Source organism: Olea europaea, unplaced genomic scaffold (assembly GCF_002742605.1).
Source record: "Olea europaea var. sylvestris unplaced genomic scaffold, O_europaea_v1 scaffold4551, whole genome shotgun sequence".
NCBI lineage: Eukaryota > Viridiplantae > Streptophyta > Magnoliopsida > Lamiales > Oleaceae > Olea > Olea europaea.
In genome coordinates, this window is record NW_019262861.1 from 2,744 (window position 1) to 18,696 (window position 15,953).

The 15,953-nt window shown below is 34.1% G+C and overlaps 1 protein-coding gene across 7 annotated transcripts in view; it reads right to left on the reverse strand.

The window, feature by feature from the left end:
• LOC111388119 (polycomb group protein EMBRYONIC FLOWER 2-like) overlaps positions 1-12,641 on the reverse strand; it is a 15,378-nt gene extending 2,737 nt beyond the window's left edge. Inside the window, exons 1-17 of one of the 7 annotated variants that reach the window (XM_023012791.1) lie at positions 12,497-12,641; positions 11,433-11,506; positions 10,422-10,590; positions 9,981-10,036; positions 8,643-8,757; positions 8,389-8,548; positions 8,261-8,302; positions 6,632-6,771; positions 5,922-5,984; positions 5,654-5,763; positions 3,997-4,061; positions 2,011-2,063; positions 1,876-1,929; positions 1,738-1,797; positions 1,217-1,263; positions 1,003-1,124; positions 206-377 (exon numbers count right to left, since the gene is read on the reverse strand). In XM_023012791.1, the coding sequence (XP_022868559.1) occupies positions 206-377; positions 1,003-1,124; positions 1,217-1,263; positions 1,738-1,797; positions 1,876-1,929; positions 2,011-2,063; positions 3,997-4,061; positions 5,654-5,763; positions 5,922-5,984; positions 6,632-6,771; positions 8,261-8,302; positions 8,389-8,548; positions 8,643-8,757; positions 9,981-10,036; positions 10,422-10,590; positions 11,433-11,464 (1,460 nt within the window). In that variant the 5' untranslated portion in view covers positions 11,465-11,506; positions 12,497-12,641. Of the gene's footprint in view, positions 1-205; positions 378-1,002; positions 1,125-1,216; positions 1,264-1,737; positions 1,798-1,875; positions 1,930-2,010; positions 2,064-3,996; positions 4,062-5,653; positions 5,776-5,921; positions 5,988-6,631; positions 6,772-8,260; positions 8,303-8,388; positions 8,549-8,642; positions 8,758-9,980; positions 10,037-10,421; positions 10,591-11,432; positions 11,538-12,345 lie in introns of all 7 variants that reach the window. The other 6 variants (XM_023012789.1, XM_023012790.1, XM_023012784.1 and 3 more) reach the window with 6 other exon arrangements.
• Positions 12,642-15,953: the final 3,312 nt, after the last annotated feature.

Here is a 15,953-nt window from a genome sequence, read left to right on the forward strand (position 1 = left end):
TTTTTCTTGAGCAAACGAAACTATAATTTAAATCTGCATACCGTGATTACCTCGAATATAAATTTAGTTGGTTAGATTTACAAAATCATGAAATTAGAAGGTCAGACTTGCTTTAAGGCAAAAAGAAGCTCCTCCAAAAGCTTTATGAAAAATGTTACGGGTTTTACGTAAATATTTTAATTAACACGTCAGCTAGCAAACTTACTTTCTGGGGTCAGAGCGTTCAGCTGATAACTTCCTTGTCTTTGCAAATTGTAGTATAGCAGGAGGTGTAAGGTTGCTTCCGGGTAATGATGACTGGAGACCTTCAGGGTCTGTATATGACTGAGCTCTCACAGTTGACACTTTGAGACCAAATGCATCATGTTCCACACACTCTGTAATATCAATTTACAAAACGATGTACATTACCCATAAAATATAAATTTAACTACAATACATGTCCTATATGCTTAGGTTAATTGTCCTTGGACAACTCTTGGCAAGACCAGCAGGCAAGAAAGAATTTTCTCATGCCTAATAATTTGACTTCATTTTTCAAACTAGAATAAACGGGAAGAATCTATTTCCCAGCAGAGAAAATAATGAGTAACCACTACATAATTTCCATCAATAAAAGTAGTAATATAAAAATATGACTTTCTCATGTCTTGTAATTTTGGTATTGGTATCCAAGGATTTTCCAAATGATATTGTAAATAGCATTTGAACTAGATGGAAAATCAGTTGGGATTAGGAAGTTTTCTGTTTACAGAGTAGGGCATTTCTGAAAATGAAATAAGTAGCTTCAACATGCCTATCAACACAAAAGTGGATCCATAATTCAACTCCACAGTAAGTCCTGTACAGTGACAGGAACATCATGATTGATAAATAACTAGTGTGAAAGGAAAATAAGACAAAAAAATAAAAATAAAAAGAGGTTAACAAATCAAGAGAGAAAGGATAGGAAGGAGATTAGAAAGATTCCAAGGATAAGTATTGTCTATAAAGGAATCATACCATCAGTTTTGTCATGAAGCTGATTGATTGATCCTGGCAACTCTGAATCTAAGACTAAGGGATGCACATGCTTTGAACTTTGAACTAGGCACTTCAATTTAGTACGTCGTAGTGGCTTAGAACTGTATCATACCCAAAACATTTCATTACATTTGACACTGAAAAGTGGAAAGATACTATAACTCTCAAACTAAACTAGAGAATTATGTCATACCAAAAGAAAAATATTTGTTGCTGAGGGTCAACACCAGCTGCAACTATCTGCACATATCATATTGGTGGCAAAGGAATTTCAGTTACATATGTAAGTGCATTCAAGTTATGCCATTTGACAACATTGATGTAAATTCATTAGATCCGGATCTTCAAAGTCCCACTGCATAACAATCAGAATGCTCCAGTTTCTAAATGTCATCAATGTAACCATGTAAAATGGGTCAGTGAAATAACTTGCACCCACCATTTACAGGTCAATCAAACTATTGGTGTATCCACGTTAACCAAAACTCACACAGGAAAATTTGGCAGCTGATTGTACGACATATTTTTGTTCTATCAATCAAACAAGATTCCAAGTGTAACCAAGAACTTTCAGGCTTCAGATATTTTTACCAGTGTAGTTTAGCTGGTATGTTTTCTACATCTCTACATACTTCTTCCCTAAACGAGCAGATCATTAACGAGTATAACAAATCACACACTCTAGAAAATTTTCAAGAAAAAAACCGTTCTGACCTCAGGTCTCCATATGTCAGTTCTCACAGAAACATTTACAGCTTGAAATTCTTCAGTTACCTATACAATGAATGGGGTTAAGGTTTCCATCAAATGACAGAATATAAAATCTTGTGAAAATTGCTGAAGGTAACTAACCCAGAATTCAAAGTTGAAGAGGTCATGGGAGGAGGATAAATGACATCTTAGACCCTGAATAAGTTAAATTACAGTAAGATCATTGTCAGATTAACACCAAAAGAAAGAATTAAATACATCAAAATTGCATCATACCTTAAAGCTTACACATTTCACCAAACAAAAAGGACATGTAAAGTCCTCTGTCACTGCAAGTAAAAAGCATATATCAAGCGTTTATTACAATCCATATGGGAAGAAACACGGGCTAGGGTCACAAAATTCACAACTATGAAGAAAAAGTATCGGAAGAAACAGGGTTCCAGGTATCAATGTTACCAAAAAGGCAGACTCAGAGCAATATCTGAAGATTAAGCCCCTGTTTGAGCCCCATTTTCTAAAAATTCATTTTCCCTCAAACTCATTTTCAATCACACATTCTTCCAATAAAATAATTTTGCACCTAAATCCAAAACTTCATTCTTAAAAAAATCACTATCACATAACTCATTTTCACCAAATATAGGCCTCAAACAAAGTCTAAGACTATATACAACCTATGAGACACAAAACAATAAGTACTTTATAGAATGTCATTGAAAAGGACACAGGGAAAGAGGGAGAAAAGGGAGAAATAATATTATATGATTATTAGTTCACCCTAATGATGAAGTTGAAGAGTTATAATGCCAATTATCAATTTACAACATAATAAAGACCTGAATAAGTTTTCATCGAAACAGGAATATAATGGCCCAAAAGAACTACAATGTCATATGGTCCTAGCCGTATGGTAAATACTTAAAGCCAAAGAGAAAACAGCAGCCACTGGAGGACAAATGCAATGTAGGTGAAGAGGCCATATATTTTCCAAATCTTTTTTGCCACATTAGTAGTCTCAGATTAGGATAAGCAATTGCTTCAAACGATTTTAAAAGTGAAATTCAAGATCAGATAGTTAATAAATTTGGAAGATCTAGAACAGTTTATTCTTCCAACAGCAAAATTCCAGTGTTTATTTAATCCGGCGGTATTGACAACAAAATGAGATTCAACATTTTGCCTCAACATTGACCAAGGGGCAGTAAAAGCACTGACAAACACACCAACAAAAGTGCATATACAAATATATAACCTCAGCTGAACATTTATATATATATGTATCATATCAATTGAACATGCAGTATACAACAATTAGTAATTGGGGTTATAGCTATAAAATTCCCCTTATTTCAACAACAAAGAAAGTGTATATCTGTGCATTCATACATTGTAACATCCACCTCCATATACGTCATCCCCTCCCCCTATCCACAAGGACACAGTGGCCAAACACCATTGCCACTGCAATAAACACACCCTTACCAAAACTCTTTGTGATTCCTAATTATTATTTGGGCAAGTTCTCATAGTAGGGTGGTTGACAGTAATGATTACAGTAGTGTAGGAAGGTCTCATGATTCATTGTGGGTGCAGAGAGAATCCCATATTTGAGAAAGAGTCAGTGGCACGAACCTTTTATTTTTTCTTAATTATGAGCCAGGAAAGATGTTACGGGATATAACTCTACCCTCATCGTTAATGAACAAAGCTAGAGCAGAATATTATTTCACCCATGAAGCGGGCAAGTTAACATACAAATGTATGTGTGGCAACTACATCAATAAGTTATGTGTTTGAGACATACATGTTGCTCAATTTGGTGAAGTAAGAAGTTTATTGATCTAATGTCACTATTTTAACATCCATGCAAAAATGACTTCTACATGATCTACCTACTAGACCAAGAACGGGAAAAAGATCCCATCATTCGGGAACTAAACACCTAAGCTGGAGAACATGTCTTGCCAAAGATCTCCATCGAATTCATTGCAATTGAATAATACAAGATTTAGTGCGTCTAAGGAAAAATGATTGTTGTGTAGTACCATGGCAGCAGCAACAATAAAAGATTGAAGAGACAGATGATTAGCAAGGAAAAGAAGAAAAAATCAATGGACCATTATTCGTTAAAATACTTTATCATCAGATAAACTGTTGACTTAGTTAACAGTGACAGTTTAGTCCAATGTTAAGAAGTTTTGTTCTAGCTGAAAGTAAAAGAAGCAATGCATTTATCATAAAAATCAGAGTTCATGTTACCTTCAGTCTTCTGCAACTTATTGTTATAGTATCTGTAGTTGAAAACAACATTTCCTGTCCTCAACCTATACGTACAACCAATTAGTGAATTCCTCAAAATAATGCAGAAAGTTTAAAAACTTCAGTACAAATACCGTCAGCAATGAGGTGAGAATACGTAGAGAAGATTCCTCAAATAATATGAGAAAGGAAGGAATAGGATTAAATAAGAATAATGCTACTGCATATCCAAATCCAAATCATTTTTCCTTTGGAATGTCCACTTCTTTTGTCAGTTTTTCATTTCCCAGATTACTATTAGCAAAGTAACATCATGATCATCAAATGGAAAGACAGTCCCATTAGAGTTATTTTCTACATATTGCTTAGTTAATGGCTACCCACATAAACTACATAGCATGCATTAAGGTACTAAACAAACAGACTCTCCCATATACTTCATGCCAAGCTAAACTAGAACATCCAATTGCTCACTGCATAAATTTCTTAATAATCACTATAAGATGCCTTTTTAATTGATGAAGACAGATACTGAAGGAAAGTGCATAGAATCTTCTCTCTTCTTTCTACACTTGTGATCCACAATCACAAAAATGGCATGTGACTAACAAATATTAATGCCACTTTTGGTTCAATGTCACTGCTCTAGGTAGCATAGCCACAAAATTGTATCCAATCAACTTAATCTGACGTTTGGGAAAAAATTTCACCATTTCAGAGTCCAATACAACATGCAAAGTCCACAATCTTAGGCGACATTTAGTAATAAGGTAAACCCATCTGAATGGTGATGTTAGTTATATGTTAATAAGAGTTTTCTTTCAGAAATGAATTCAACCACAGTAATCTCTCGATCACACAAATTGTAAAAATATATTGAATGGAGGTTAAAATCCCTATATGCAGACAATTTTCGTACTTCACAGTTATGCTATCTGCAAATCAAATATAAGTTGAAACCATTTTCAGGATTATGGGCCTTAACTGAAGTTTGTCTAATGCAAACCAAAAACCAGATATAGTTGATGACCACACAAAATCAGCCATGGAGTGGTGTGGAGATCACTCGTTCCCACATTCCTCATCCAACCCTTTACTAAACCCTCCCATGATCCAAATATCCCCAATTTGAAGGTCACATACCCAATTTAAATGAACGATACTACAGTGCAATCAAAGAGGTAATCAGAGGGAAAAAGAAAAAGAAAGGAACAAGAGCTGAATAATGATTTGCTGTAAGTTGGCCTTTTGATCAGGAATCAGTTAATCGTATTGGGGAATCACATTGAAACAAGCGTAACATTTTTTGCTTTATAACACTAAAGATAGTACTGATGATATTACATAACCGAGGCATTCAGTCCTTGGTAAAACTTGGTAAAGGTAATTGGATTGATTGAAAATTAATTATTCCGTGAAAATGGAGAAACTCATTCTCAGTACAAGAAGTAAGAAGAGGCAGATTTCATTTTGTAGAAAAAACTGATAGTTTCAAACTTAATAATGAAATAACTTGGAACATGAGATGGACAATTCCATCTGCACAATTTTCCGCAACAAGAAGAGAGTATGGTCGTTGTGACTATTCTACGCATGAAATGGAGACAATCAATTAAAGAGAAAAGCAAGCATAAAAAGGAGAAGCTATAGAATTAACCTAATGATCTGAGGCAATGAAGAGGTAGAAATGTCACTGTATGAGAATGAATCATAAGAAGATCTCTCTTTAGCTCCAACTTCTTCTGCTGCAATGCTCACTTGAAGTCGCTGCAACTTACCCTTGGTAAAATAAGATGGAGAAAAAAAAATAACAATTAGTAAAAATGAAATTTAATGCCAGAGTAACCTTCAAAATTATTATTTAAAAAAAAAAAAAAAAAAAAAGGATTCCGAGGAATGCAAGCAGAATACAAGAGGAAAATTACCGGGCCCTCCGCGACATGAGGAGTCTGAAATGAAAGGCATTTGTCTTCTCCCAAATAGCTTGTCTGCTATAGAAGCCAATAATATAAGAAAATTGGAAAATCAAACAAAACAGGATAAATTTGTCACAATCTAAAACTTCTGTTCATCATACAGTCAACATTGCAGATGACTTCACCATCCATTACAAAATTACTTAGAACTATACTTTAAAAAAAAAGGCAATTAATAATATTGAAACCTGAGTGTGCAGAAGCCAAAAACTGATTTTTAATTACAATGGCTTCTACATGTAAATTCACTGTGTATTAACATGCTCTACACATTGCACAAGTGCATAATATTATAAATTTTTAGCAGTGGGGTGGGGGGCACGGGGCGTCAGGGAGGAAGTAAAATAAGGCTTATGTGGTATATCCATCATGCATTGGTATCTTCTCTATGCATGACAGAAAATAATCCACCTGTAATTACAGTTTTTTAATTGTAAATGAGTATTATGCAAGAGTCCCCCTAATATGAACAACATGAAGAAAGCAATAGAAAATGGAAATGCTCCAATAAGAACTAGCAAAAACGGTAGGGCTTATAAACAAATAGAAAGAGTTTATTAGTTCAAGTGTTCAACCACCTTCCACGTGTACTCAGCCACCAAAACTGAAGACCAGAGTATGGACACAGTGGCACGCACTTAAGAGAAGTTTTGGCGTACCTTCATGAAGTAGGAGTGCAGGTCAACTGTTGACAGCATCTCAGCTTTCTCCCCCGCACTCAAGTCAGGAGACTTCTCCCATGATAAGTGAAGTAGCTCCATTGGTATCTTGCCCAGGAAGCAGTGTCCTCCGACATTGTCTATTACCATGAAGGGCTCAAATTAGAGAAGTATACATGTTTCCACACAAAGAATGACAAGAAGTCCAAAAATTCCAGCAAAAGTGGGATTTAGGGAAGGAAAGATGCATCAAGACGGAGCCATAGTTCACTCGTAAACCTTGAGAGGAAACACAGAACAGATGCAGAAGAATAAGCTCATACATATTCCACAGCTTATGACAATGTAAACCCACAAACTCTTCTAATAGAACCGTATTTCATTTAAGTAGGAGAAAAGCTTGTATGCAATGAAAAACAACAGTACTGGAGAGACACCTACTTTGTATTTCGATTTTCTACCAAAAGAAGCTTCCAAGTTATATATGCAAGTTGGGATGGAATCAATACTCCAACCTCTAGGTCAAAATAATCGCAAACACAATAGTGAACTAAAGTATAAATATAAACTGGACAGATACCTAGTAGTAGAAGAAAAATAGGGAGACACTTTCAAATGCCGACATACTTTAAATACAGATGTGGAGAGGTGAAGCATTTTCCTTGTGTATATACGTACAAATGGTTTTTAAAAAAACTATAAAGGGGTTACACCTCAAATCCCGCCTCATGTGAGGCTATCATAAAATGCCTCGAAACCCACATCTTAATACCATTTGTGAGGCCCCAATCCAACTAAGGTGTTCGCTCATTTGCATCGAGGGAAAATGGGAAGGATAATAAACCATTGAAATTGGAGGATGGTGACAAAGAATCAAAAGAAACTTAAAATGAGACCAGATTCTAATAATTCCCTTACAGATCATAATAGTAGCAATGATATAAGAAACTTTTAGTTGTCTCCAATTTCAGTAATAGATTATTAATTTGAGAACTTATTATTTACTATTTTCTCAATGTATTTTATGTTTGTTTGCAAGTTAGAGCTTTAACTTGCTAATTAGTTCTATCTTGAGGCTTACACCTTAAAGCGCCTCAAGGCTTAGAACTCACCTCAAGGAGACAGATTGACTTAGTACCCAATTAAGCCTTTTTAAACGCTGCCATAACTCAAAGCAACCAAACACCACCTGATCCAGTACTTATTTGAGATCAAGGATCCGATTCTTTCACTCTACTCTATCAACAGTAATCTCCAGCTAGACAGAATAAGTATGACCAACTATTCACATCAAGATTTGAGTATGCCACCCATCACATCACGAGAAACTTAATAAAAACTTTGAAGGATTGGTAAGCCGTGATTTTATCCCAGTTATTCCCAGTTAAACTACAAAATAAGGCTCTCTAAATGTTTGTTTAAAGAAAACATAGCCCTCACCCAACTGAAAACAAACACACACAGGGAATCCTACCTCAGCATTTCATAAAGCAGGTAACTGGGAAGGCCAATTTCTAAGCAGAAAAGGTGTACGTGAACACCAGCTCCTCTTGCAAATTAGCTGAAGTGCACAATATGTAAAGAAAATTCACAAGAGAAAAAACTTTTACCAATTGATGCATAACTTACCAGGCAATGATGACATGTCCATCTGGTCTTTGAAAAATTCGGCTGCAAAGAAGACAGGAAGCATGAAAAATTATGATGTTGGTATGCCAGAAACATGTACAAATTATAAGAAAATACAAAGGGCATACAGCAGCTGACAAACAAGATGGAAAGAGAGCCAGGCTTGACTTCTGCTGATAGCTTATTAATCTCAGGGAGAACAAATGTTCCATGATCTTGATTTGCCCCTTGAGCTCCAGTGGAGGTTGTTAAAATACATGCTCGATTAAAACGATAAACTTCAGAGTGCTGCATCAAAACACAGTCAGAGGCCCAAACATGAAAGCCAATTGAAAGGGAAAAAAGGAAGCTTGCATTAAAATAAAGTGAGGTGGCATACAACCTCAGCAACTGCTGGGCAATAAACAGGCCTTGCTAACACTATACACAGGGGAAAGAGACTTTGAATTTGAAATCCATCATTTACAGTTGTGGGTAGAGATATTGTAACTTTTATCCTACAAATAGAGAAGAAAAGGAAGATTAACTCAGTTGTGTTCCATGATAGTACATACATATCCCCAGGCAAAATATGTATTTCTAAGTTTGAATAAACATGAAAACACCGCAAGGCAGAGTTACATGGAAAAGTTGAATATAAATAGAAATTAATTGCTGAGGGAAATAAATGAGAAAGAGTGGGTTAGAGAGAGGCAGCTATTGGACAAAGACCACTAGTATCCAGTGTAGCCAATGGTGTACATAAGACTTTGAATTTGAAATCCATCATTTACAGTTGTGGGTAGAGATATTGTAACTTTTATCCTACAAATAGAGAAGAAAAGGAAGATTAACTCAGTTGTGTTACATGATAGTACATACATATCCCCAGGCAAAATATGTATTTCTAAGTTTGAATAAACATGAAAACACCGCAAGGCAGAGTTACATGGAAAAGTTGAATATAAATAGAAATTAATTGCTGAAGGAAATAAATGAGAAAGAGTGGGTTAGAGAGAGGCAGCTATTGGACAAAGACCACTAGTATCCAGTGTAGCCAATGGTGTACATGAATTTTATTTTTAGTCTCCAGATGTTTTCAAGCATCTGTGCATTTTTATGTTTTTGTACTACTTTCACACTAAATATTACCACCTATAGAAAGTTTGCCACATTATGACATCTAATAATATAAAATACTCATGAATATTACAAACTCTGTGATATTGTAGACCAAGTAGTCACAAACAAACATCTCTACTTGATTTTTTTAACAGAGTTCTCAAGCCTTTGACCTGAGAACTTCTCTATGTGCTTTTGCATAAATAGAAAATAAAGGATGAGTAAACATCCTCAAGGTTTCAAACATGATGGACATACACATAAAAGGATGCTGTGGCATAAAAAAGGACGAGTTGAGGAAAACCATATGATTTTTTCGTCCCTTCCTGAAAACAATGTGCCACTCATTTCACAACACAGTCACCAATACTAAATTTTTTTTTGAAAGAATAAAAAAAGGTTCACCACCTTTCTTATGAGATTGAAAGTTACATTACATGGTGTACTGCTGCATAAGATATTTTAGAATTCAATACATCATATATCCAGAAAATCTTGACAATCTAACATTTGCACCCCCCCTCCCCCACCAAAAAATATAAATAAAAGTAATAATAATAATAATAATAATTAATAAATAAATAAATAAAATTGTAACACAGTAACTACTGATGTTTACCTCTTCTTGTGCTTTGCTTGGATTTTGTACCGCAAAGATCTTTGTAGAAAGGATGGCTACAGAAAAACCTTCCTTCAGTTAGACATGCTACATTTAAAAAAAAATGGAACAAATTGACCATAACAGGAGCGATGGTGACAAACTTATAAAGGTATACTTACAACGACAACAAACTTACATTATTATGTATCTGTTATCATTGATATTTAGAACATGAAGATCACATATAATAGAGCAATAAAAAGCGAACACTCTGTATTATATCGGCATGATTAACAATAATAACATTCAAAATAGATGCTCATAACCTGCACTCCTGAGGCACCTATATGGACAATAGGCAGGTTCTGATAATGGTTTAGAAGCAGAAAAATGATTTACCCCACAACAAATGTGAATAAGAAAAGAGGAAGAACAGAAGTAAACAGTGAAGAACATTACATTTCTAACTGCACGGCGCTGAAGAATATTGTATAGCTCAACCGGTTTGCAATAGATCGACAGGCTCTCCTCAGCTGCAATTTGCTCTTCCAGGGACAAATGCGCACAGGTGTCCTCACGGCACATGTGATCTGCAGTTCTAGAGTAACTGCAATTGCAAACACTATTCCTGTTCCAAGAATAGATTACATTGATGATCTCTTCATCTCAATCATATATCAAGTACAATAAATTATCCTACTTCAGTCGAGATTGAGGATAGCTAATTCATGAGTATAAACCAATGAATATATCTTGAATTTGGCAAATTACTGAGAAAAATCATAATGAACTCATTTAATATTTGGGGAATTTAAATTACATTTAGGAGGCTGCAAACTCATTTTCTTCAGTAAAGCACATATAATTCTTTATTTTACGACAAGCCTTTGATTTGTTATTAGCAGCATCGTTACTTAGGCATGGTGTGAAGTTTAAACATCTACAAGCCTTTCAATATAGATGTTTTTCATGAAAAATTGACATTCGATTTTTACATAATAATATATAAATATTTTTAACTTCCATTGGTCTCTCTCTTTCTCTTCATGTGTATATACACACAAACATACATAAACACACATTAATTTTAGGATCTAGGCAGCCACGAAATCTGAACTAAGGCACTTTAAGTTTAAGATGACATCTCTCGTGTAAATTTGCAAATACTTATTTTTTTCATTTTGCATCCTAGGTTTGACATAACATCTGAACTATGGACATTCTAAAGAACGTGTTAATACATGCCAATTTCTTGATGCACTCCATGTGAAGTATATAGGTTTATAACTGGGACGGCAAATATAATCAGATGAAATGAAAGAAAGGAAAATAACATCTACACAAATCAAGAAAATGCAGTAGTCACTTCAAGTGTTTGTGGTTCCATCATGTGCGTATCCGTGAGCCTGTGCGTGTAATTTCTTGGCAGATGTTACAAAGTAAAAGTACCTCATTTGGAAGAAAACTTACGTAGTTTCACGGACAAGAGGTACCCCTGGCATTCTCTTTATATGGTGTTCATAGTTCCATCAGCCTCTTTAATTCTGAAACATGCGCCGCCAGTTAAAACCCTAGCTATAGATGAGAAGATAAAATGCAAGTAATTTCCTGTTTTATATGTTGAGAAAGAATAGTGTGTAGACAATTCATAAGCAAAAGTAATTTAAAGGCAGATCTCCATGGGCAACAATTAAACATACCATTTCAATGTTATCATTTTCCTGTACATACATAAAATTTATGGAATGACCCAGTAAAAAGTAAAAAAATTATAATTAAAATTACTAAGTAAGCAGTTAATTGCTTTGATACATATTAGTAAGATAAGATCTGCCCACATAAACCTTCACATTTGGATACTGAGACATACTTCTTTAATTTCTTTCAAAATTTTCTCAGCAATTAAAATGAAAACAAAAGAAATAACATAGCATATGTTGTACGGCATTTACACACATAATCGCATGGAAATATGTATGGGTGCGTGTGTATCACTTAGGCATCCTAACACAGTTGCAACAATTGGCGTTAGGGCATAAGCCCTTCTAAGGACAATCCTCATTGCAAACAATTCTTCAACGATTTCTATTACAAAACTGATTCTGTGAAATCAACTAAGATTATGAGGGTCGTGGAAAAAGTTTCTGATGGAAGGGGCAGATGTAGTAGCTTAATTGCGTCCGACATTACTAAATCACTAAATTAAAGCTTAAACCACATGACCACCTACCTTCCCCTTGTAATCCAGTTCTAAGGGTGGGTACTGGATTGAATCATATTGATTTTGAAATGCATAATTACGTGGATCTATAATTTGTAGCCGAAGTAATAAAATAACAAATTAAAAGCAAATAGACAAAGGAACAAAAAGATCAAGAATTACCTAGGGTGATTATCAAAGCCCTAATTCTGTCTTGTAGAAGGGTTATAAGAACATTAAAGCTTCAATTTTCAACAGGGTTCTCGTGTTCTTTCATCTGTGTTTATTACACTTAAACGTATTTATTTATGTATGTGTATATATAGAAAATTACCCTTTAAATTACCGGGGTGACCCCTTTCCTCAGTAAGTGGGAAGCGAATGAGCCACCTTAAGCTGCAGATTGTGGCGGCGTTTTGTCTGTACTCGCCGTCGTGTCACGCCGTTTCGAACGCTCCTGTAGCTGTTGGTACTTTTCCTTTTTTCCCTTTTATCATTATTTATTTATTAATTTATTTTGCGGGTTAATTATATGAATGGCACTGAACTTTGCCCTATGTTACTACTTAGTCACTAAACTTAAAAATGTAACTCTATGGTCACTGAACTTTTCCAAATGTTACTAATTTATAACCAAACTTTAAAATGTATCTCAATAATCGTCGAACTTTGCAACGTGTTACCCATCCATCACTCAAATGAAAAAATCCGTTAAGTCCAACAAACGGCGTCAACTTGATTGACGGATGGGTAACACGGTGCAAAATTCGGTGACCATTGAGATACATTTTAAAATTCAATTATGAAGTAGTAACATTTGGTGAAATTCAGTGATCATTGAGTTACATTTTTAAGTTCAATAACTAAGTAGTAACATAGGGCAAAGTTCAGTAACCGTTAAAATATATTTTTAAATTGAATTATTAAGCCCTTGTTTGAGTCTCAATCTTTCCAAAAACAAATAAATATAAAAAAAATTTTAAACAATGATTTGACATCATTCAACCACACATTTTTCAATAAAATAATATTACACGCAAATTCAAAATTTTTCCTTATTTTTTAACAACACATTTTTCATTAATATACGATTCAAAAATTCATTTTATCCCTTAAAATGAGGATCAAACAAGGGCTAAACTTCTCAAATCGACCTCTATGAAAGAAAAAATGAAAGAAAATGAAGGGAAAAAAGAGGAAACAGAAAATTAGAGACTTATAAATTAAATAAAAATAGAATTGTTGCTAATATTCATCCATTATGGTGAAAAAGTATGTTTGATTTTTAGATCATCTTATATCAGTTCACCGTATCTCAAACTCCGTATAAATAGATTGAAAAAGAAATAGTTATAACACTAAAAGAAATTGACAGAAAAATTAAATAAAAGAACAAAAATGTTCGAATAGTGCCAATGTAACTAAGGTCGATTTGATTTTTCAACTATGTTACTACTTAGTCACTGAACTTAAAAATGTAACTCAATGGTCACTCAACTTCGATAAGTGTTACTATTTCATTATCGAACTTTAAAATGTATCTCAATGGTCACCGAACTTCACGCCGTGTTAACCATCCGTCATTCGAATTGACGTCGTTTGTTGGACTTAACGGATTTTTCCATTTGAGTGATGGATGGGTAACACTGTATAAAGTTCGGTGACCATTGAGATACATTTTAAAGTTCGGTCATGAAGTAGTAACACTTAATGAAGTTCAGTGACCATTGAGTTATATTTTTAAGTTCAGTGACTAAGTAGTAACATAAGGTAAAGCTCAGTGACCATTCATATAATTAACCCTTTATTTTACAGGAAAAAATGGATTAATTTCACAAATGGTCACTGAACTTTCGTTGTATCGCCTTGGACAACTGAACTTTGATTTATTTTAGACGAATCACTAAACTTTACAAAATATTTCCTTCAAACCATTGACTAAGTTTGAAGTCCAATTTTTAACTAAATATTCAACATGTCTGTCCCAACTTGTAAGATTTAATTAAAAATCCTAACGATTTAATGACTGCTACATAACATGTAAGCTTTTCAATTAAAAAATGGGTGTTAAATTGAATCGTGGTCCAAATAAAACATTAGTAAGGTTAAATCATGATTGTGAAACTAATTAAGTACTTGTTTTATAACCATTAAAAAGAATTATTTATTTATTTATTATTTTTATTTTTATTTTATTTTTTGGAAAATGAGTTTAGAAATAGTGATTGTTTTTGGAGAATATATAGCTAAAAAAAGGAAAATTTTTAAAATTACGTGCAAGATATTTTATTGTGAAAATGTATGTCAGATTTACATTGTTTAAAATTATTTACACTTTAAGCATGGTGGTAGTATGTTACATTCTAAAAGTGAAATAGTCGAGGATCTGTAAATGCCAAAGTTAGCACTCAAAGAAAACACTTATGATTGTGAGGGATGTTTGGACACGAGAGTTGCAAAAGCAGGGATGATAATGGGTGATAAGTATTTTTTTGCACACTAATTTTGATTACAAACATAACTTAATTACAAGCAAAATGTTTAAATTGTGACTTAATCTCGTTGAATTCATGCAATGTAGGTGTTTCTATGGAAATTGTGGAATTTAGGAGAAAAGAGCCGAAAAATGACTAAAATGGAGCAAAGTTATAGCCCAGGGACCAAAGTGCAATTATCCAAAAGATGGTCCGAAGGACAAATCAAGGAAATGAATGAGCTAAGTACCAATTTGGTGATATTATGAGATAATGGAAATAAAAGAAACAAGCAAAAAGGATCAAAATGAATCAAACTGAAAGTTCGGGGATCAAGTTGCAAATAATCCATAGATGAGACGGGAAATAGAATAAAGATTCAAGAGTGTTAAAGGTCAATCGGATGAGGAAAGGAATCAAAGAGGTGAAATATGATCGAAATATTAACAAGTATCAACTTTCAGGCGAAAAAGCTATGCTCGTGGTTTTTAGCCTCTACTTGAAATCCATTTTTGGCATTGTAAATATCAGAATTTGAGAAAGCCTATTTCTATCAAAAGTGTATATCTTTGAGTTTTTTGTCCAATGAACTTTGAATCACTTCAATCGGAGATCAGGAGAAAAAGTTAAGATCAAAATACTAAAAGCTTTTCCGGCGGAAAGAATCGCATAACTATGCGGTCGCATAGTATAAACTCTATGCGGTTGCATAGAAGCCTCCATAGAATTTTTTCTCAAAATTTTTTACTCTATGTGACAGCATAGAAATGTACTATGCGATCGCATAGGTATATTCTGGGGGCCGATTCTGCAATTTCCTTATACGATCGAAACTCTTTTGGTAACCTAATTTTCACACGATATAAACACCAAAAGACATCCAGAAAGGGGCTGAACGTACTGGAGGTAGAAGAACACTTCTTGGAGAGGATCTTGAGCGCAAGAACGAAGATTTACACGAAGAGCTTCAAGATTTCTCAAGATTTGATAACCCGGTGATGTCTTTTATCCAAAATCTGATGTATTCTATTATTTTAACCATGTTAGGCTAGATTTTCATGTGCTAGAATTTGCGATAAACCTTATATTATGTATCCTTAATCTTGAATTTTATTTATTTGACGTTAAAACATGTTTTTTTAATTATTGAATGATTGGCATGAATTTTATTTTCTCTACAATTATGTGCGCAATAGTTGTATGAGATTTGTGGCTTGTTTTACCCTTGATAGATTGGAAAATAAGTTAGACATTATGTTAATTGTCGTAAAGCTCGATAGGGGATAGAAATATACCGCTATACTTTACGTGATCTTT